Source organism: Haemaphysalis longicornis, unplaced genomic scaffold (genome assembly GCF_048455015.1).
Source record: "Haemaphysalis longicornis isolate Haplotype H1 unplaced genomic scaffold, Haemaphysalis longicornis Haplotype H1 scaffold_1, whole genome shotgun sequence".
In the NCBI taxonomy this organism is placed as follows: Eukaryota; Metazoa; Arthropoda; class Arachnida; order Ixodida; family Ixodidae; genus Haemaphysalis; species Haemaphysalis longicornis.
Window position 1 is genome coordinate 172,434,952 of NW_027526203.1, and position 20,796 is coordinate 172,455,747.

The window sequence follows — 20,796 nt, forward strand, 5'->3', positions numbered from 1 at the left end:
AACTTTGCAGCCCAATAACGAACCGCAACTAATCTGCTTGCAGAGGAGTATGTTCAGACGACGACGGCCGAAGTTCCTCGAGAGTGCCGCCAGGGTTGGAGTCCTTGGATCAACGGCCATCTACTGGACCGTCGAGGCGATGAAGAAAGTTTGCAGTCTGCCCGAGAATCCGGGCTGCTCGAGTGTCCGACGCCAACGTCGATGGAGTGCAGGGAGGCTGACACGAAGGTGCGTTTCAGCGGCCAGGAAAGCTTGCCTCGCGCTTGCTGTAGCCGAACACTCGCAATTTCGCACCGAACGCGCAGAGCGCAACATACGTATACTGGGGCGCATATAACAACGACGCCTTGAGCCCAGCTTACGACATCACCCCAGTCGCACAAACAATGGGTAGGCCTTCAAACGCAGCGCGTTCAGTTTGATGTGGCCTGCCACGTCACCTGCTGAGATTCTTATCACTAGAATGAGTCAGGAAAGAAAGAGAGAAAACGTGTATGTCCTTTCTTTTGGGATGAATGGGGTAGATCTCAGAGTGCGAATCGCGAAAAACTATCATCGTTAGGTACGTATATACAAGGCTCAGTTTTATGAAGAACTTGTGTTGCAGCGTAACGTTCCAGCAATGTTCAGGGCTTTTCGTTGTTGCCTGCTGCGCCGTACCCGGTGTGCGCTTCGAGCAGGTTGGAATTGCGGTGAAAAGACTTTGTGATGTACGTACGCACGGATGTGTACGAACCGACAAATATTTGCTGGAATTAAACGCTTCATTGAAGAAACGCACACAATTATCTCTAGATATCGCGGAGCATCAGCGTCAGAGTTCGAAAAGCCGACCGCTCGCGCGCACAAGCTTCAACACGCGCCGTTAACATTCCTTACTTCGTGCATTTGCCGACGTCATGCCCACGTCGTGAATGTGCACAGCGTTGACATTTCCTACATCGGAAGGAAAAGCAGCTCTAGTTGGCGGACATAGGCCGAGAATGAGCATGCTTAATGGACGCACTTTGATGCGCAGTAGGGTCGCCGGACTCGCAGGGTTTATGCGCAATCGCGTTCCGTCGCCACTCGTTCACGGTAACATTGTGTCCGGGCTTGTATCCATTGTATCCAAAGCCAAAGTGTTCGCCCTATGATTGTCTTCCTTGATGATTGATTGTAGGCTTTAACGCGCCGACGCAACGCAGGCGATGAGGCGTGCCGTAGTAGAGGGCTCCGGATTAATTTTGACCACCTGGCGATCTTTAACGTGCGTGGAAATGTCGTAAACAAGGGCGTTTTTGCTTTTCGCCTCCATCAGAAAAGCGACCGCCGCGGCCAGGAATCGAACCCGCGTCCTCGTGCTCAGCAGCACAACGCCTTAGCCACTGAGCTATGATTGTGTTCCTCACTTCATCGGGAGTGTGCCTTCCTCTGATGTTGGAGACAAACACTCTAGCCATTCAACGCACTTTGCGCGCTATCACTAACTCGCGTACAAAACATCCATATGTGGGATTATTTCGCACTTCGCTGCCGGAGGCACTAGTAATCGTCAAACTTAAGTTAAACTGACTTTAACTGAAAGTAACGACCCCAAAAAGTTTCTGCTAGAAAAGGAGCACGTAACAGGAACATAATAAAAGCGATCATACGCGCAAAGTCGCACAGGTGTCATACGATGACCTTTTCTTGCAATCGGGCTCCGTGCTTAAGCGATAAGCACCTTTAGTTTATCCGCTGTGGCACAGCATAACCCATCGGCTAGGCCTCTGTCTACATTTTCTCTTCATCATTGCGTTAGCATTGTATGGGGCATGTCGGGAAAACTTTGGCGGCGCTCTGTTCATTTTCGGGTCACGATGTCAGTACAGCGCGCGATAAAGGAGAAGAAAACGACAGACCGGAGATAGAGGAGAGCTGCTTTTTGCAATGTTTGCCATGTAACCACAGAGGCGACAACTCTAAGTCGGCAGTTTCCTTAGTGTTGACAGGTCTTGTCCCTCCCCGACCGCTTGCATACGTTTTAGCATCTCGTCTGCAGCTAGTGTGGGCGGCAAAATACGAAGGAATGAGAATGACGGCGGTGAAATGCCAAAGCTGTTGGGAAACAAAATAGCGAAAAAGAGACGCCGCTGCTAAAGCGAGCAAACGTGACCACTTAGAGGGTTAGAGCAGAAAGCAAGGTTGGCACGCTGTACGAGGGACGTGCGAGAAGCGCCGTGTGGCGTACTTCTCAAGCCGGAGCAAGGCGCGTACATCGGGACGAGCATCAAGTTCTCGAGAAGGACGGACAATAAGCTTACGCATTCCTAAAGATGCGCCAATGAATCTTCAATTCGTTTTTGTTGATGCTCTGACATTACCTTAAATAATATTCCGCCCACGCCTTTATACAATTGTGGAGGCCTATTTTAGCTCTCGCTAGCAAAAAACACGGTATACAAAAAACACAATTCTGTCCTTATCAGATAATTTATCTTAGGTTCGAATCTGTAATGTTTCGGTGCTTTCGGCGGTGCACCGTGATAACAAAGTTGGTTATCAACCGAAGGACTATGTTTACTCAGTACAGAAGGAACCCGGTTTGGTCCTGATGGGGCTGGGTGCTGCAGCGGGCTAAGGATAATAAAAAAAATTGTCCAGTTAGCACTAGTAGCACAAGGCTGGAGAAACAGCAGAGCTGGCAGCCCCTCTAACTTCGTCGGAGACCCGGCTACCACATCATCATCATCATCATCATCATCAGCAGCAGCAGCCCACTCGGTCCACTGCATGCAGGGCAAAGGCCTCTCCCATCGACCTCCAACCGCTCCTGTCCCGCGCCGCTCGAGTCCATTCTTTGCCTCCGAATTTCCTTATTTTGTCTTTCCATCGAGCAATGGCCTTCCTCTTTTTTAGACCCGTCTCTCGGTGTCCACTCTGCCACCCTGGTAGTCCACCGATTGCCATTTCGCCTAATTACGTGGCCAGCCCAAGTACATTTATTTTTCTGTATTTGAACTATGACAAATTGTACTCTAGTTTGTTATCTTATCGAGGAAGCTCGTTTCCTCTCTCTAAGTGTTACTCCAATCATTATTCGTTCCATGGCCCGTTGAGCTGACCTAGTTTGCTTAAGTTGTTTAGAAAGGCGCCAAATTTCTGCTCCATATGTCGTCACCCCACTTTTATTTCGGAACATTGCCGCTGAAAGTTCTCCACGACTGGAAGGCCCGGATCATTTCGACCGCAGGCTTTCACACCTCTTCCAAAGTGAACTGCGTTAGCACGCGCTAGAACACGCAGCCAAGTCCAAAGCCAACAGCCGCGCTACGAACCTAAAGGAAATGCTGTGCGCCCGGAATGCGATGATAGCTGAACAGGATTGACGCCGGCTTGATAACGCGAGGGACCAAGGTTAGATTCCGACCACGTAAAGCGTTTTTTTTAACAGCAAAGCAGTTGAGCAAATCGTTTGTGTATGGTCTCCGCAGTTTTCAAAATACCAAGAAATGCAGAGCGCTCGTGTACGCGTGCCTTGAGCGCACGTTCGTCAAGCTAAGCATATCCACTCAGAGAGATTGGTCCATGTCGTCTAAAAAAAAAAACTCGTTCGCCGCGCGCCTTGAGCGCACGTTCGTCAAGCCAAGCATATCCACTTAAGGAAATTGGCCGACATCGGCCACAAAAAACTCCAGCGTTCGCCGTGTCGTGGCAACACTGGCTCGGAACGAGAAAGACACGTCATCTAGCATACGCTCCTAGTTCGTTCGTCCTCCTGTCGTCATGCGCCTGCGCTGTGTACCGTAGAAGGGCCGCGACCTGAATGTCGAAGGTGCTGTAGGTGATAATTGATTCCACATGGCCGCAAAAAAAACGCTACTGTTGCGTACAGCTTCGCTACCTACAAGTCTTAGGCATTAGTGTGAGCTTCCTAATTTTTTTCTTTCCGATGTCCTGCGCATTTTATTGTTCCTCACCGCTGCTAACCCGTACCCCTCGGGCCTTTGGGATGGCCCATTGAAAAGGTTGCCGGTTTCTCGGCGTAAGGCTTCTGGGTTCGATTTCCGTGACCTCCATAACGACATTTTTTTCCTGGGGCTTCGGGGTTTTCTGTCTACGACGGACGGATTTGTGTCGTCCTGAAGAGCTCTGCTGTTATTAATTATGATGGGGAGGAAGGCGACCGTGAGGATAATGATGGTGACGATGAGGAAAATGATTGTTATGGCTGCGCTTTTGTTTGATTTTTATGGGGAGGCTGACGGCACGTCTCGTATGCATGCAGTTACCATGGGACCAGTCAGGCCTGATCGGCGTGCGCTGTGACCTGTCCGCCGGTCTACGGTGCCGCAGCAGCAGCCAAGCCAAGGGCCGCGGCTGCGTGGACTTCGAGGTGCGCTTCTACTGCGACTGCGGTGTCAGCGAGCCAACCAGCTACCCTCCGCGCGTGTCGGTCGTACCGACGACGCTCCCCTCTTCAACTGTGGTTTTTGTGACAACGCCGGCACCTTGTGCATACTGGTCAGACTGGATTGATGCAAGCCGACCCGGCGCCAATGGTCATTACGGTGACCACGAAGCAGGAGTACAACAACAGCCTCAGCTGAAGGGCTTCTGCCAGCAGGTGTGTTCATTTTACCTGAACTTGTTTCCATGGCCTCGACGACAAAACTTACGTCGGGGTTTCACTAAAGGTGAATGACACCTGTCATCAGCGAAAATGCGGCTGTAAGCTAATGTCATATTGGCCGTTTAACTACCAGCGTAATGGCCAGAATGCGTTCTTCAACCTCCTTATGAAACACCTATAGCAGCTTCATGTTAACAACACCTGAACTGCACATGGAATTGTAAGCGGATTTCGGGCAAGAGACTCGCCATGAGAATAAGAGTGAGATGGAAGTATTCATAGGCAAAAGTCTGTGCGAAATAACTAATCTTAAATGCGGCTACCTTTAGCAGTGTTGTTTGTGGTTTGCGGGCAAGGAAAGGGAGAGGAAGTGCACTGGGGAAATTTTTGAGCTCGGCAGGGAGCTCACCTGCATGCAGCCCAGTGCGGGGAAAGGGATGTAGAGGGGGACTGAAAGGATAAACAGAGTGTTAGAGAGATAGCGAAAGATGTAAAGGGAGGAGAAAGAATAAGAGATATGCCTGTCAGTCCGGGCACATTCATCAGTAACACTGCAGTCAGGGTCACAGTCGCTGCGTGAGGCCAGTCATCTCGAGGTAATAGAGCAGATGGGCGAAGACTTCCCGTTGGGTTGCTCAAGGCCCCTCCGGGAACAGAAGTATACATACATACATACATACATACATACATACATACATACATACATACATACATACATACATACATACATACATACATACATACATACATACATACACACACACATACATACATACATACATACATACATACATACATACATACATACATACATACATACATACATACATACATACATACACATACATACATGCGCACGTACATACATATATAATCTGATGAAAGCAAGTCCACTTACGGAAACACTAGTAAACCAAGACTGCACGTGCAGGATTCCACTTAACGTGGCAATATAACAGTGACGTTAACACGGTGGCATGGCGATTGCACGCGCCTAGTCGATAAGGTTGGGCCTGGCGCTCTGGTATTAGTTTGTTTAGCGTGCGCCTCGTTCTTTCTTTCGCTTTGTCCTGTGAAACATTTGCTACTATGATGGTTTCCTTAGAAACCAACTTGCCCAACTTTCCGCTTTATTTTTAGAGTAATCCTGCTATTATAAAGGCGCTTGTGGCCTGAATGTTCAACGAGACCAAAGATCCAACGAGTCGAAAGATCCAATTCGTCACGTGATCGGCGAGACGAAAGATGCTACGAGACGAAAGGTCCAATCGAGCCTGAATGTCCAACGAGACGAAAGATCCACCGAGACGAAATGTCCAATCGAGCCTGAATGTCCTTTAAGACGAAAGATCCACCGGGTCGGAAGGTCCAATCGAGCCTGAATGTCCAACGAGATGAAAGGTCTATCGAGACTGAATATACACTGTTGGACCTTTCGTCTCGTTGGACCTTGAGACGCTGAATCTTATAAAGGCAACCCAACTACATTCTAGACATATTCAAAACTAGTAGAGTTGAGCGGGTTAGCTTATTGTTGCGCTCATCTTTAGCTGACAAACAGATTGTGCTTCATTTTGATGCAAGCTGGAACGTGGTCTTAAAGCTTTGCACGGCGTTATTGCAGGCCGCACGCATTGCGGCCAAGGGCCTGAATCAATTTGTCACACACAAGAAAGACTTTTATGTGTTAATTAACGTGTATTTTGTGGCAAAGAATGATTCACTGGAATCAAAGGTTATTTTGCTGAGGGGACGACATGCCTCTGTGAATAACAAGGGCGAGCGATTGGTGATGGGTGAAGTGGTATCTCTTGCTCGTTTCCTCTGTTAGGGCTACTACCGTTAACATAAAATATATAAGGCATTGAAAAATCATTCTTGTTGGTAATTTGCAGGGCATTGTGACTACTGCTGAGTGCCGCAGTGAAGCAGACGTGTACTACTCCGAGACGGGTCAGGTGGGCCTCACGTGTAGCGTCGAAGACGGCTTCAACTGCGCCGACGTGGACCAGCCAAACGGGCAGTCATGCTACAACTACAAAATACGGTTCTTCTGCTCTTGCGGTGCGCCCCCGTCTTTATTTTTATCAAATCATGCGATTCATGGTTGGCTCCTCGGGAAAATTTGTCCGTACATACTTCCCCAAGTCCTCCCACCACAACCTTTTCCCTCTCCGTACACGTGCTGTCAAAAGCCAAAGAAAGATTAGATACTATTGAAGAGTTCTGATGCAGCAGGAATTGCCTGTGAATATCGCTTCTGCCACTAGCAAGCACGTGTGTTCGTCGGGAGGTTGACTTTATTTTAGATAAAAGAAAACTCACTGAAATATGTCTTCATACGTACGTACATCACTGCGCCATGACCTCCTCCTCCACTAGCGTGGGATGCCTCAACGTCCATTTACACGGGAGGGCAGGGTGGAACGATGAGTGCGATAAGGCTCACACTCATAACAAGCTATCATCCTCTTTCTCCTCCCGAGTGGGGGAAGGAAGGAGGAACGGAAGCACGATTTCATCGCTCAGGAGAGACAGTAGCTGATGCGCCTGATAAGATTACGTCATTTGGGAAGCCCGTGGACTCAAACTACGAAGCATCACCATACAGAACAATTACGGTGCCTCGTGCCCACCACTGTGCCGAGGAAAGAGCGACAACGATCACGCTGGGCTTTCGCGCTCATTGAAATGAATGCCACTCGCCAAAACAAATCTAAGTGTGAGACCAGAGCCACGACGCATGCGCAGAAGCCTTTACCGGCAGCGTCGAAGCCTCGAAGCAGTGACCGACGTATGCAATGCCCTCCACATCATGGCTGACAAGGCAGACTTGACGCATGGGTGAAGGGGATAGGAATTACGCTGATAATGTGTAACTCGCTGAAAAAACTCGCTAGACACATGTCATTTCAAAGCTGCAGGGCGTGTCGATAAGCACTGCCGCTGGTGTGCGCACGTGCGCTGGTGGGTGGCCTGGCACAGCACAGCTATGAAGCAATATAGAGTAAAAGTCTGAGACGTGCATGTTACCTGAAGAGGGCCTTTCAGGCTTAGAGGTGACTAATTGGCTGGCTCAGCGAGCGTTTTATACCCATATTTAATAATTTGTTTCCTGCAGCAGGTATATCCCTCCTAGTATTAGGTCTTAACCTCTACGTCTTTCATTTTCCTTTATAATGCAGCTGCATGAGTATACCACGTGTCTCGGTTCAAGAGAAATTTCCGTAAAAAAGTGGAAACAGCTAAGTTTTGTCTAGGTGCGTCAATGTCGTGGATGGTATTTCTTTAGGTATATCTACTCGAGCTGACAGTATTGCCTCAGACATTCCGGAAATGCATGGTTTCTTATTGTTGGTGTGTTTTCACGCGAATAAAAAAACATCGATGACACTAGTGCACAGTGCAGCCATGCTTTCTAATTTTAGATGCTACCAGAATTTTCGCGCGCAGCCTGTTGTTAATCGTCTACAAGTGTTTATGGAAACGGCAAGCACAAATTATTTGCTGAACCTCCTTATTGTACTCTGACATGAAGGGCCCTTTCAGTAAGTTGTAGAGTGCAAGAAGAACACCTTAACGTCGTCCTTTGCCTGACTCTTCATTGTACTGGTTACGACGTTTCGGTTTTTATTTCTCGCTGTTACGAAAATCATTCCTGTACGAACCTACTCGCATGCTTTTCAAACTAGCATGGTTGAAGGGTGCGGGAGCATCGTATAACGTTGCTTCATTTGTTTACTTTCATCATTTCCCTGTTTAGTATAAGCGATAGTTTTCAACATTAGTCGCTAAATTTAAGGTTGCGAGGCATAAATTAAAAAAAAAAGGTTACAATAGAGAAAAAAAATATATGCTGCATAAACGATGGGGAAAATCTGGCGCAAGCAGAACCTGCACCGCGTAAAGCTTGCGCACCTAACAGAATCATGTTCTTCATCCTTGCAGAGGAAGCCACTACAACACCGCTGGTGATCGTGCCCGCGAAACCGACTCCACACCGTACGTACGACAATGCCAGCCCGCACAGCATTCACTCACGAGATTGTCTTGTATACCCTGTTAAAAAATACTGAAATGACAACCCTCGAACTAAGCTTCCTTTTTTTTAAAATTAGCCACTAGTAGAGAGACTAAATGTTCACACTAATGAATAGACTTTTTAGAACTTTTGCATGTGCAGATTTTTGATGTTTAAAAACTAATTCAGTCCGCCACCCACTAGCAGAATTTGCCCAGCACACAACAATAACTATTGCACCGCAGAATTTTCTCTTTAGGTTTTACTCAAGAGGCTTGGGAAGCTGAGCAATGTTCACAAAATCGGCTATTCTGCGGTAATAAAAAAATCACGAGTCATGCATGCGCCTCTTAAACGTATTTAAAAAAAAAATAACGTTTTGTGTTACATGTTCCTTAGAGCTGTTGTCTAGCTGGTTTTACACGGTAAGGGTCATGATTGTGCTGTGCTCTCAACGTCTTTCAAAAAAAAATCTTTTTGTGTTACCTCGTCCATAGAACTGTTGTTCAGCTGGTTTTGCCCGATAAGAACGACGATTGAACTCACAAAATCGGCTATTCTGCGGTAATAAAAAAATCATGAGTCATGCATGCGCCTCTTAAACGTATTTAAAAAAAAATAACGTTTTGTGTTACATGTTCCTTAGAGCTGTTGTCTAGCTGGTTTTACACGGTAAGGGTCATGATTGTGCTGTGCTCTCAACGTCTTTCAAAAAAAAAATCTTTTTGTGTTACCTCGTCCATAGAACTGTTGTTCAGCTGGTTTTGCCCGATAAGAACGACGATTGAACTGTGCCCTCACCTTTATGCCATTTGCACCCGCTGTAATAAACTGTATTCACAAAATAATGATTGATATTATAGATAAAAGGTATACCTGTAGTGTATTTTAGTAAGAAATCTATAAAATGTTTGTTTATCGCAGTTGTGGCAAAAACAACATAGTCAAACTAAAGACTTCGCACCGAGTTATGTGCGGCATTACGTGTTTTTTGTACATTAACATAATGCTCCATTTATGCATTTATGCGTGTTCAGGAGCCTGCTATAAGTGAGCGGAATCCAGTCATTTTGAAAAACAAAAAAAACATGATGGTTGCAAGAAACCATTCTGTAGACATTGTATAGTTCGTTTAATTTTTTATTGTATGTTTACGTATTGAACACCAAATAGGCTCAGATTAGATACAATCACGCACGTGGTTTGACTGTGTTCTGCGGCTTGGTTTTCAACTCGCTAATACAATGCTGAAACACCTGTTGACATGTGCGCGATACAATGATCTATTATGTTATCACTACTAACTTGCTCATGAACTGTGAAAAACGTTTGCTCCAAGTGGTAAATTTAGGCATTGCCTTAAGAAAGCAACTTACGTAAGCAGTAAATGTTTATTGACCGTCAAGATCTAGCTTGCTTTCAGTACCTCTAATTTAGCTAAACTTGCAGGTAAGTATGGAATAACGTTATTTAAAAGGCAGGTTCCCTTTCAGTGCAACGACATCCGCTCTTCTCCAAGCTGGCGATTACATTAACTATTGTAGCTCCGTGTGAACTTTACAAAATAGCCTTCTATGCTGTGTACATCGCGCTTAACTAAAGTCTTACATTAAATTATCTGCCAGGGAGAGCTTGCAATTCCCAAGAAACGAGTGTGTGTACGGGATAATAACGCACAGGAACAGTATTGTTAAGCACTGTTGTGCCACAGTTTGCTATTTTTGACCTCTAGAGGTGAAGAGAAAAATCTCTTTGTTTGCTCCAAAGCGACAGCCAAGACCTCTCAAGTTGGTCGGAGCTGCGGTTTCGGAGGCGTACATTGGGAAGAGAAGAAAAATACAAAACAACTCAGATTCATCTAGCCGGAATGAGCGTACTAGGTTTATCTTTTTGGCCTAGAACGTGGCACCCCACCCCCTACCCCCCTTGTCTTACGCGTGTTGTCTTTGCCCCCTCAGCCTCCTGCAGCTACTTTGTGCGAGTCGTCGATGGACCGGTGCCACTGAGAGATTCTAGTTTTAAGGCAAGCAGCAGCCGAGACACCTCTACAGGACCGCAAGCAGCACGCCTCCGTAGCGGTAAGTCCTCACAACACAGCTTCCCGCCCCTTCCATTATGAATGCCCAGAAACTGTCATATTGGAGCAGTATTTATTAGGGGCCGTCTCATTGTCCGTGATACCGAGCGTTGTATACATGTGGATGTTGCTCGCTAAGGAAGTAGTATGCATTTACTCTCGTGTGTAGGTGTACGCTTAATTTAGGCGTATGTCAGTGATGTTTCGTGCGGGGAATTTTCTCTTTTGGGGGGAATTTTCGGCTGTAATTTTCGCAAAAAGGGAAAAATTGAATCTTGAATGGGATCAGGGAATTTTAGGATTTCTGAAGTAAAAAGGAAATATATTTCCAGTTAACCGTACCTTGCATCGTTTATTGCTTTGTTCTCTTTTAAAAGTTTCGCTAACACTTCTTCGGTTTCTTGTTCACATATCCGCAGTCATGTTCCCTCAAGTCACAAGCATACAAGCCGCTTCCAATTCAGTTCACATTATAGGACGGAGCATAGAGTAAAGAATAATCAAGAAGAAAGCGCTAGTAAAGCGTGAAGCGGCGACGGCTAAAGGGCTGTGCCTGTTCGCACGCATCCCTGCGCAATATACAAAAAAAGTATTTTGGGTGCGCCATTGCCCGCGTGCTGCCTCCAAGAGAAGGCGGCACCAGTCCCGGTACTGAGCTTAAATAACCCCAATTACTCAACAATTTTTTAATATTTGCAATACCGGCTGTTGTAGCTTAGAGCTTTAGCATGCGAAGTAAGCACGCTGGTTGGTACAAAACGAGAAATGCATAGTCAAATGATGCTGGGGCTACGTGAAGTACACATAGGTGGCGCTGGCTAATATCCATAACCTAACAGAAATCTACGTAATTATCTATCAACACCAAAAAGAGAATGCGGGGAAAATTGCAAGGTATTCTTCAAAAACCGGCGGGGAAAAATGCTAAAAATAGGGAATTTATGAACCTGGAAATGAGAATTTTTCCGGTCAGTACGCAACATCACTGCGTGTGCTCACGGCTAAGCTTGGGCTATTGCTAAGGTGCAGAGGCACTAGTTGATTAGTTTTCGTCTTCATATCCTGCTTTTTCGCGTATAAACAATTCAACAGAATCCATCGTAAGTGCAGGGCTAAGAAAGCTGTAATCAACCCGCTCCAATTTTCCTTGTTCGTTCACACTTCGTGAGATATTTTGTTTTGTCTTTCACCGGAAATCCTTCACTGCACTGAAAATGGTGTTAAGTGGCCTCTGATTTTTAAGTCGTATAAAGCAGGAAAAAAGGATGTTCCCTGCAGAACACATAAAAATAATTTTCCAAATTACACGAATTGGAATCTCAACATGCGGCTGTGATTGCGGTTTACGGCTGCTGAGTTTGATAAAACGGCAAGATAGCACCATGACACTTCTGCATGATAAATATTTCAATTCTTACGTTGTTGCACACTTTGTTCAGCTGCACTCATGACGATTCATTTTTGTGTGCCTCGTAATACACCAAAGAGGGAGCTACCGACTCTCGCATTAGCCCAAGTTTCATTTATGCGTTTTAGGCAATATATCTGCTTGCACGTGTGGGTCTTACACGCACTTGTTCATCCACGGTGAGGCTTAAACGAATTCATGACGCGCTTCTGCACCAACTTAACACTAACGATAATTGTAAAATTAAGTAAAGTCGAAGCCCCGCGCTTGAGAAGCTTTCCAATGAAATGCACTTGTCTGAATAATAATTTCTAATTAATGATTTACGCAGTTGTTGTTTTACTGCTTGGAAACGCTCCTCAGCAATATGTGTTGAAAGCTCGCGGTCAGTGAAAACATATTTACTACTGAGAACACGTGTATCTTCAAAATGTATAAAATAGACTTCTCGAAGCTTCAATATTTCCTTTGAAGACAATCGCCAAAATTACAGTAGAGGCAAAATGTTCGTTAGAGATAAGGTAAGTCACTTTTCCAATTACAATATTGTCGTCGACTACCTCTGAATTGGCCCATAAGAAACCATTGCATACATTTAGATCAGTCTTTCTTATGGAAAAATTAGCGTGCAATAAGTCCTTTCTGGAGGATGAAGACAAGAACACGGGAGCACGCTTACGCTAAAAGTGACATCATTGCAGGTTCCTCATGTTACGGGTGCTACTGAACTCCGCAACTATTTAGTGATGTGCCGAGAATGGCGCTCACATGTACTATAAAAACAGTGGTAAAACTTTACGATGACTGAAAGCATCAAAACTAGCTTTGAATCTCTCATCAGTTAATTCTAATTTTTAACGGTGCACACGGAGGAGGTTATCCTTATATATACTGGTTAAGATGACATTCTTGCAGCTCTCATTCGTATAAAGGGTTAGCAAAGCTCCTGCCTTTTTAGGAATACAATCACCTCTTGGAGGATGGATTTTTGTGTCCAATAAAAGTGAGGAAAGAAGCTTTCGCCTCGCCACATATAGGAGGGAATACGCGGCTATTGCTAGATAAAAAAGAAAAAATCACTCCCCCCCCCCCCCTCCCCCACCAGTGGCCCAGCAAAGGTGCTTTTCGGGCAGATTATAACTCGTTGCATTTTATGAGTTTTGACCGGGTAAAATCATGAAATATTGTAAATCTGAAAAGGACATGACAGACAGGACAAACCAAGGATACAGGCGAAGCAATGGTTTGCCCGAAGTATTAAACCCGGCTATTGTAGTTGCAAACGCCTGCTGCTGATTGCTTAAATAACTACGTTGCTCAGTCTCGATCATTTTCTGTTCTTTCTCGCAGTTGGTTCGTGGGTTCCCAACCCAGGGAGCGATGAATTCATTGAGGTGGACATCGGCAAAGTTGTGCCCCTGTACGGCATCGAAACCAAAGGGGATCCCGGACGTGGCGCCTGGGTGACCTCTTTCGTCCTCCTCTATAGTCAGGACGGTGTCGCCTACAGCCAGCTGTCGAACCCCGACGGATCACCCAAGGTACGCGCGATACACACGTTTCGAGAAATTTATGGAGTGGTTTGTTGCGGCGCCACAGTGGTTCAATCTTGTTTCTTGCTGTAAACCTATGTTGAGTAGCCTCCACAAGTTCATGCGTCTTTGCTCGTTAAGTCACACGCCATGCTCGTCACCAGTCAAATAACAACTCGGCATCGCCGTATGAAGAAAGAGGGGCGCTCCTGTTCAGATGATGGCTCTATATTGCGAAAAAGTCGGGATCTGTGGCAATTTGATACGCTAACGCGCCATGTGTCGTCTTTCTGATTTCATTTCATTTCATTTATTAGTTCCGTAAGGGCCCGAAGGCATTACTAAGGGGGGGGGGGGGCAAATACAGATAGCAAAGACAATGAATAAGTATAAGATAAAAAATGGCGGCATCTCCACTCCGTGGATGATGGCGAGGGTGCGGAGTACGGGGACTCGAAATGACACCCAAGTTGCGCCCCGAGTGACATCCGATGTGCGCCCCGACCGTCATTCGATTTGAGCCGTGACTTGCACCTCGATTATTCCTTAATGAAACTGCAACTCACGCCTCAAATCGAACTTCGCTTGATTTTCGCTTGATGGTGGTGTGCGCACGGGTGGACGCGGACGGACATTGGGAGGTCCTAAGGTTCTCCGCACCGTTACAGGCGAGGGAGTAAGCCGTGTGACTCTCAGGTACTAACTCACGGTCGTAGCCCAATGGGTAAGACAACTGACACTAACTCTGTCTGGTGTGCCCGACACAGGCTTGAATCCTGCCGGTGCCTGTGTGATTTTTTGCGATTGAAGTGCTATGCGCAGGGACGCGGACGGACATTGTGAGGTCCTAAGGTGCTCCGCACCTAAAAGACAAGCAAGACCGATTACAGAGGTGCAAACTAGCAAGGCGTATGATTCAGCATTGGTGTCCGTTGTTGTGGTCATGGTCGTGCAATTTTTTTTTTTGAAAATCTGCGTGTTCAGTGCATCATACTATATTGTCGGGTAGCGCTTGTCGTTTGATTCTAATGTCTTTGTTTATTAGGCATACAAAATAAGGATCGAAGTGTTGGACGGTGTGGCATATGAGATCGAGTAGCGTGACATTTGTGGCACGTGATAACCTCACTGCGACACCCCTTTATGCTTAAGCTATCCCCTCTCGGAGCGCAGAATCTGCCTCTTGATCTCAGCTACCATCCGCACTTTGGTGTTCGATATGTAAGAGCACGTGTGTACAGTCTGTGTGCCTGGGCTCATACATCCGTGCGCGTGAGAGAGAGAGAGGGAGAAAACTTTATTTGCCGAGAAGTAAAGAGCTTTGGGCTCCCTTTTCCGCGAAAGCTTAGTTGGAGTACGGAATCAGAGCTGCGCAGCAGGGTTTCCCAATGCTTTATGTGCTTGGTGTTCATAGGTGTAGGTGTGTCTTGCACGCTGGTTTATCCTGGAATTCCCACATAATGTGCGTTCAACGTGCCTGGTTTTCAACTACGCTAATTTATTCTTAAATACTGTACACGGGCTTCGGTTTTCAAGACCATTTCGAGCAAAACAAGTCACGTTCCAAGAGCACTTATTCTGACTCCTTCCCAAACACACGCCAATGCAAATATCTTCCCTCGACCATTAGCGTGCTTCTTGCAATATGCCCAAATAATAAATCACACTAACGCAATGAATGATGTGAATGATGGCGACAAGCAGGCGATTTGACCCACAAAAATGATCACAGCACACGATATGTGCTCGCCTTGTATACGAACTATGTACGAATAAGACTGAGAAAACTACAAGAACTTGGCTCAACTATAAATGAATTTAAAAGCAACGTTAAATAGTGAATCTTAGAATTTGCGAAGGAAGGTCAACCTTTAAGGGCTTTTTTGGTGAACAAAAGTATTCCTTCACTGCAGCCTGCAGCCGACACCTCGCCGAAATTATTTCGAGCCAATGTGCAGGAATAGCAAGTTTAGAACACGGTTGACTGCCTTAGAGGGAAGTCAACGAGGATCGCGAGCGTCATAGGCGAGTTCATGCAGCCAGCTCATATTTTGCGAGCCGCTAATTAGTGACGCTTCCGTCGGGGTATCCAGAGGTAAACAACTGGAAATGCAGACGATATCAGCTGCGCGGTGTCCGCCTTTTTTTCAGGCAGAAAGGAGATACTTTCCCCGGCAGGTAGCTGCCGTAATATCTGTATGTTTCCTCAAAACCCTCCGTAAACGTTTTACAATCGCGTTAGTAACGCTAGCGAAACGCAGAAGGTGAAACCGGCTGCAGCAAACCATTGAGTGCCTACGATGAGAGCGGAGTGACTGTCTCACAAACTGACTGACTGACCGACTCGCTCCCTCATTGGCAGGCACTTGGGGGCAACCACGACGCCCGTTCCCTGCACCTTCAGTACTTCGAAGAACCGCTCGAGGCTCGCTTTGTTCGTATCCAGCCTCGCACCTGGGTTTCAGAACCGGCCCTCAAGTTTGAACTGTTCGCCTGTGCCATTGGTGAGGTTGTGCTCTATGCATTAACTTAGAAATCTTGAAGATGTACGTGCCGTAGTGCAAGCATTACAGCAGCGCGAAAATGATAAAAAAATTGTCTGTCGGTTAGTTTCACAGCGAGACAAAAATAATAAATTAACTACGGAGAAAGTTGATTTACTGCTTAAGCAGCAGCCTTTTCGCAGGGTTACAATATACTAGAGAATACTAAAAGTAACCTGACGGGATAGAAGTTGGTAGAAATATAGCAGCAGAAAAAAAAGGACGAAGTGCATCTGTGTTGTATTAGACATAAAGACTGAAAAAATATATATAGGCAGAAGAGAACAGCTTTTAATATTAGGCCCTCGTGTTGCTGCGGTATTGTGCAACTAAATGGTCCCCAACAGGCAAATCGGCTTCAAGCAGGAACCCGCACAAAGCTGGCATGGTTTGTGAAGATGTACTTGGCATGCAGAAACCAATGCTCTGAACACTTTTAAGACTAGTATTGTTAGTGTGACCACGACATTCAGAACAAATTAATTTAAAAGTAATAAAATGTGCCAATAATATTAATAGGATTGTAAATGTGTTCAAAGAAGTTATTATAGGATAGAATTGCTCCGAATGCAACCCCTCTGCTCGCAACGTACCCTGAACAACTCGTATATAAACCAAATAACGAAAACAGTGGGCTTGCATTTTAAGCAGTCCCCGTAGGGCGTCTTCACCACAATGCTTCAGGCTGACAAATCGAAGTGGCCTAGAGTGCACATTTGGATAATGAAGAAGCCGAACATATGATGCGACTAAAAAAATGCATGTGCGCAGGGACAACACGCGAGGTTTGCAAGGCGTTTTGCATTGCGCAATGTACCATCAGATGCCCTTTTTCCCATAAATTGAATGCTCGACCACGTCATGCGCCTAATTTCAACACTAGGCCACTTCAATTAATCATTCTTGCGCATTGTGGGGAAGACACCCTACGGGGATATCTTAGAGTGTCGGATTATTTTATCTTATACTTCTCAAGAATGTTGTGTTGGTATTGATCACCAACGAACACGAAATTGGCGCATTGGTGCTTGCACACCAGTGTGTCACTGTAATTGCGCTAAAAATAAAGGGTCGCTGGAATATTGCTGCACCTGATGTACGCTCGCGTGATGCGCCCCGTCAGCCTGAAACAAACAAGGGCACGTGGCCATGAATTGGGCTAAGCACATGGCACGACGTAGTGTTGCCAATAAGGTGTATTTGAACGATGTTAGGGACCGTTTCGCTAACGGTTTCACTAGTTTTTTCGTTATTTTCAACATGTTTTAAAATTGGGCGCAGGAGGAAAGGGTGTAAGGAAAAGACCCCACCAGCCACTGCAAACTTTTGTCTAAAGCGCATCACAGCGCACTAACTGGCGGTCAATAATCCCCAATTTAGCGAATTCATTATTACAAATGAAACCAAGCTATTCGCTTTGAGCATGGGTGGATATTTTTTTTTTGCCACAAAACACAGCTACTCATACACCTGCTTCTAAATGTAAAAACATTGTGCCCGCTATTAACTGTATGATGTTTCTACCTCATCTGAATTATGCTGAAATTGTATTGGGGTCGGCATCCGCGCGCTTAAGTGTACCAAACATGAAAACTTAAGCCATAGCCTTCAATTCTAAATTTACGCTCCGCTAACCGACCTCAGACAACAACGGGTTCTGCCCGTGTAAGCCATCCTACGTAACAGAAACATCTTATTCACAATTTCACCGGGCTCGCGTTCGCCACTGCTGCATTAAAATTTGTTATGCGATTCTCGAGCGGTCTACAATAGCCTGAAATCACAAAAGAAAAGAAGTTTCGTGCCGAGCGGCTTTTGTTCCTCTGCAAACTATCGCACCCGCCGGGACTGACGTTGAATAGTGCTTGAAGAGCCATATTGCACCATAATTAAAGTTAAGTGCCAATGAATCCTCGATACATGTACCGTAACTGAAATTTTTAATTTTTACACAACCCTAATGATCATCTGACGCAACATTTAGGTAAGTGTGCACATGAGCACATCCCTTGATGGTTCTATCTTACAGGTAATATCGTACGCAAATGGGCAATTTTTTTTTTCATGTGCTTATAACAAAATTGCGGATGGCTATTGTTGGTCACGAGTGCCGGAGTGTCATACGCATATTTGTTTCATTTACTTCAAAGTAAACGAAGCAGGCAGCCAGCGCTGGTTTATCTTTGTGTCTTCTTTACTTCGCCTCGTCATCTGCAACACTTTTTTCAACTTTTTTCAAAATCTTAAATGCTTGCCAAACGTAGTCGACCAACACATCTACTACTTAGATTAGGGGGTATAAAGTATCTCAGACAAAATTTACTGCTCTGTGTCCATCAGATAACTTAGAAACTTGCTCAAAAAATTTTTCTCTCTTTCCCGGTCTTGGCGTGCTTTGACCGCTGAAATTAAGCCATTACAGCGGTGTGACAGCTATTGGCCGGCTTTCTTTCATTTGCAGCGATGCAGACATTTGATAGCCACTTTAAAGGAACCCTGCAAAACTTTTCTCAACTTTTTCTGAAATCTTAAATGCTTGCAGAGCGCAGTCACCCAACACACCCAGTACTTAGATTAGGGGGTCGAAAAGTACCTCAGCCAAAAATTACTGCCCTATCCCCACCAGATAACCTGTAAACTCGCTCAAAAGGATTTTCTATCTTTCCCGGTCTTGACGTTCTTCGACGGGTCGAATTACGTCACTAAGGCCGTGTAGCGGCTGTTGGCCGGTTTTCCTTCAGTTGCAGCAATGAAGGCTTTTCGATAGCAAATTAAAAAAAAAGCCACAAGGACAAAGTAGAAATAGAAGGCTATCTGGTGCGACGAGCAAATCACGCAGTGCCACTCCGTGCTGGCAATAACTAAATCTTTCGCAGTGGTTCCAGATGCGAAGAAAAGAGTGAAAGCCTTATCGAAAGCATTGCAGGGTCCCTTTAAAAAGAAAGTCACAAAAGCAAAGCAGAAACGAAAGGCGAATCCGCTGCGACGAACAAATCACGCAGTGCTGGTCCGTACTGGCGATAACTATATAGCGTTCGCACTGATTCCAGACGCGAAGGAAAGAGTGAAAGCGTTTACCGGAAGTGTTGCGGAGTCCCGTTAACAACGTGACCAAACAACTCGCACGGCTGACTGTACATTTTAAATTCGCTTTCGCCAGACGTCATTGGTCTTACGTTTACCAATCATATATTCACAGCGTGCAGGCTTCTTATTTTATATTCTGCATCCTGCAGTGGCATGCGGTATTAGTTTGAATAAACGTTGTCACCCACAGGTAAAAAATCATTGCTTTCGGTATTCTATAATGACAGGTAAATTCTGACTAAAATATAATTATCATACACGGAGAAATTTTTGCTATTCTCTAAATAATAACAATCACTTTTTTTGTTGTGTGTGCTAGCCTGTAAGCATACAGTACAAATGACGTAAACGTGAATACGAATCCTCCTTTAGAAATTGCTCTGTCAAGATAAAACTCTGCGCAACTGTTTCATTTCGATTATGTAACTAATACAAACGCTTCTTTTCTCGAGTAATTGTAACAATTACTGTACTTGTGAAATTTTCTTTCTGCATTTACTATAGAAACTTTTTATTTTGCTTCTAATATTGCAGAGACGAGTTCTCCCGGGCCTACTTTGAAACCTGGCTCCATGAGCAGTGAGTATATCTTTACGGCATTGCTTGATGATTTTGTATGGGTGGTAATTGGTCTGTTTTGACTGAAAAACACGAAACTGTATTGCCATAATTACATTTCTGATATATTGCCAACATGTGTCCCACACAATGCCACTCAATGCGCCAACTTGTAAGCTCTTGTTAGTTCTCCTTACCGTATGGGGTTGTCACAAAAAAAAAAAAAAAATCAACCCTGGCTCGCCTAATGAGCATTGCACAGATCGTTAAACGTATGATAACAGCGTAACTTTTAAAACTGCAATCGAGTTTGTTCAGCAATACAACTTCTACAACGTGCGCGGAGTTTGTCGGGCCGTCTAAAAAGTTTGATTTTTTTCCTGCCTTACTATCTTCCCTACGTCGATGTGATATGGTTTATCAATGGCTTGCAATACTTTACAAGAGCAACATTTTTCCACTCAAAGGTAAGGACGTAATTACGCCCCTTAACACGGCAATTTGAGAGCAACGGAGGGCAAAGCACAAGTTAGCCAAATGACGAAGCCGAATTTGTGCAAATAACTGCAGTGGCTTGTTGCTCCTAAAGTCTCAACGCTTCCACGCAAACGCAAGTCAGCCACCCTCCTCCATCACTTGTAGATTTTTTTTTTCATTGACACGGATGTCCTAGGTGACCCCTCCTTGTTCTGAAACATCTGAGACCTTTTATTCCTCTCAATGTGTGGTTTTTCAACTCCAGAGTCGCCGAAAAATTTGTCACATAAATAGCTTTCCGGGAGTGGATTCGCGGGAGCGATAAAATATTATGGGGCAGAAGCGAAAAATAAAATACAATATGATGGACACCATACCGTTAGAGCCGAATAGCTAAGATTATGGGGTCTATTGATCCTGGAAAGCGCTAGTTTGTGACGAAGAAACGACTTTATACTTAATGTCAGGTTATCTTAATTTTATATTCAGGTTTTTTTGT

At 45.2% G+C, this 20,796-nt stretch overlaps 1 protein-coding gene across 2 annotated transcripts in view; it reads left to right on the forward strand.

Moving 5' to 3' along the window:
• Positions 1-20,796, forward strand: part of LOC144139377 (hemocytin-like) — a 224,618-nt gene that overhangs the window by 127,167 nt on the left and 76,655 nt on the right. For both annotated transcript variants that reach the window (XM_077671743.1, XM_077671748.1), the window contains 8 exons: positions 44-228; positions 4,250-4,588; positions 6,490-6,658; positions 8,543-8,596; positions 10,574-10,693; positions 13,451-13,641; positions 15,995-16,136; positions 19,797-19,841. In XM_077671743.1, the coding sequence (XP_077527869.1) occupies positions 44-228; positions 4,250-4,588; positions 6,490-6,658; positions 8,543-8,596; positions 10,574-10,693; positions 13,451-13,641; positions 15,995-16,136; positions 19,797-19,841 (1,245 nt within the window). The remainder of the gene's footprint in view (positions 1-43; positions 229-4,249; positions 4,589-6,489; positions 6,659-8,542; positions 8,597-10,573; positions 10,694-13,450; positions 13,642-15,994; positions 16,137-19,796; positions 19,842-20,796) is intronic.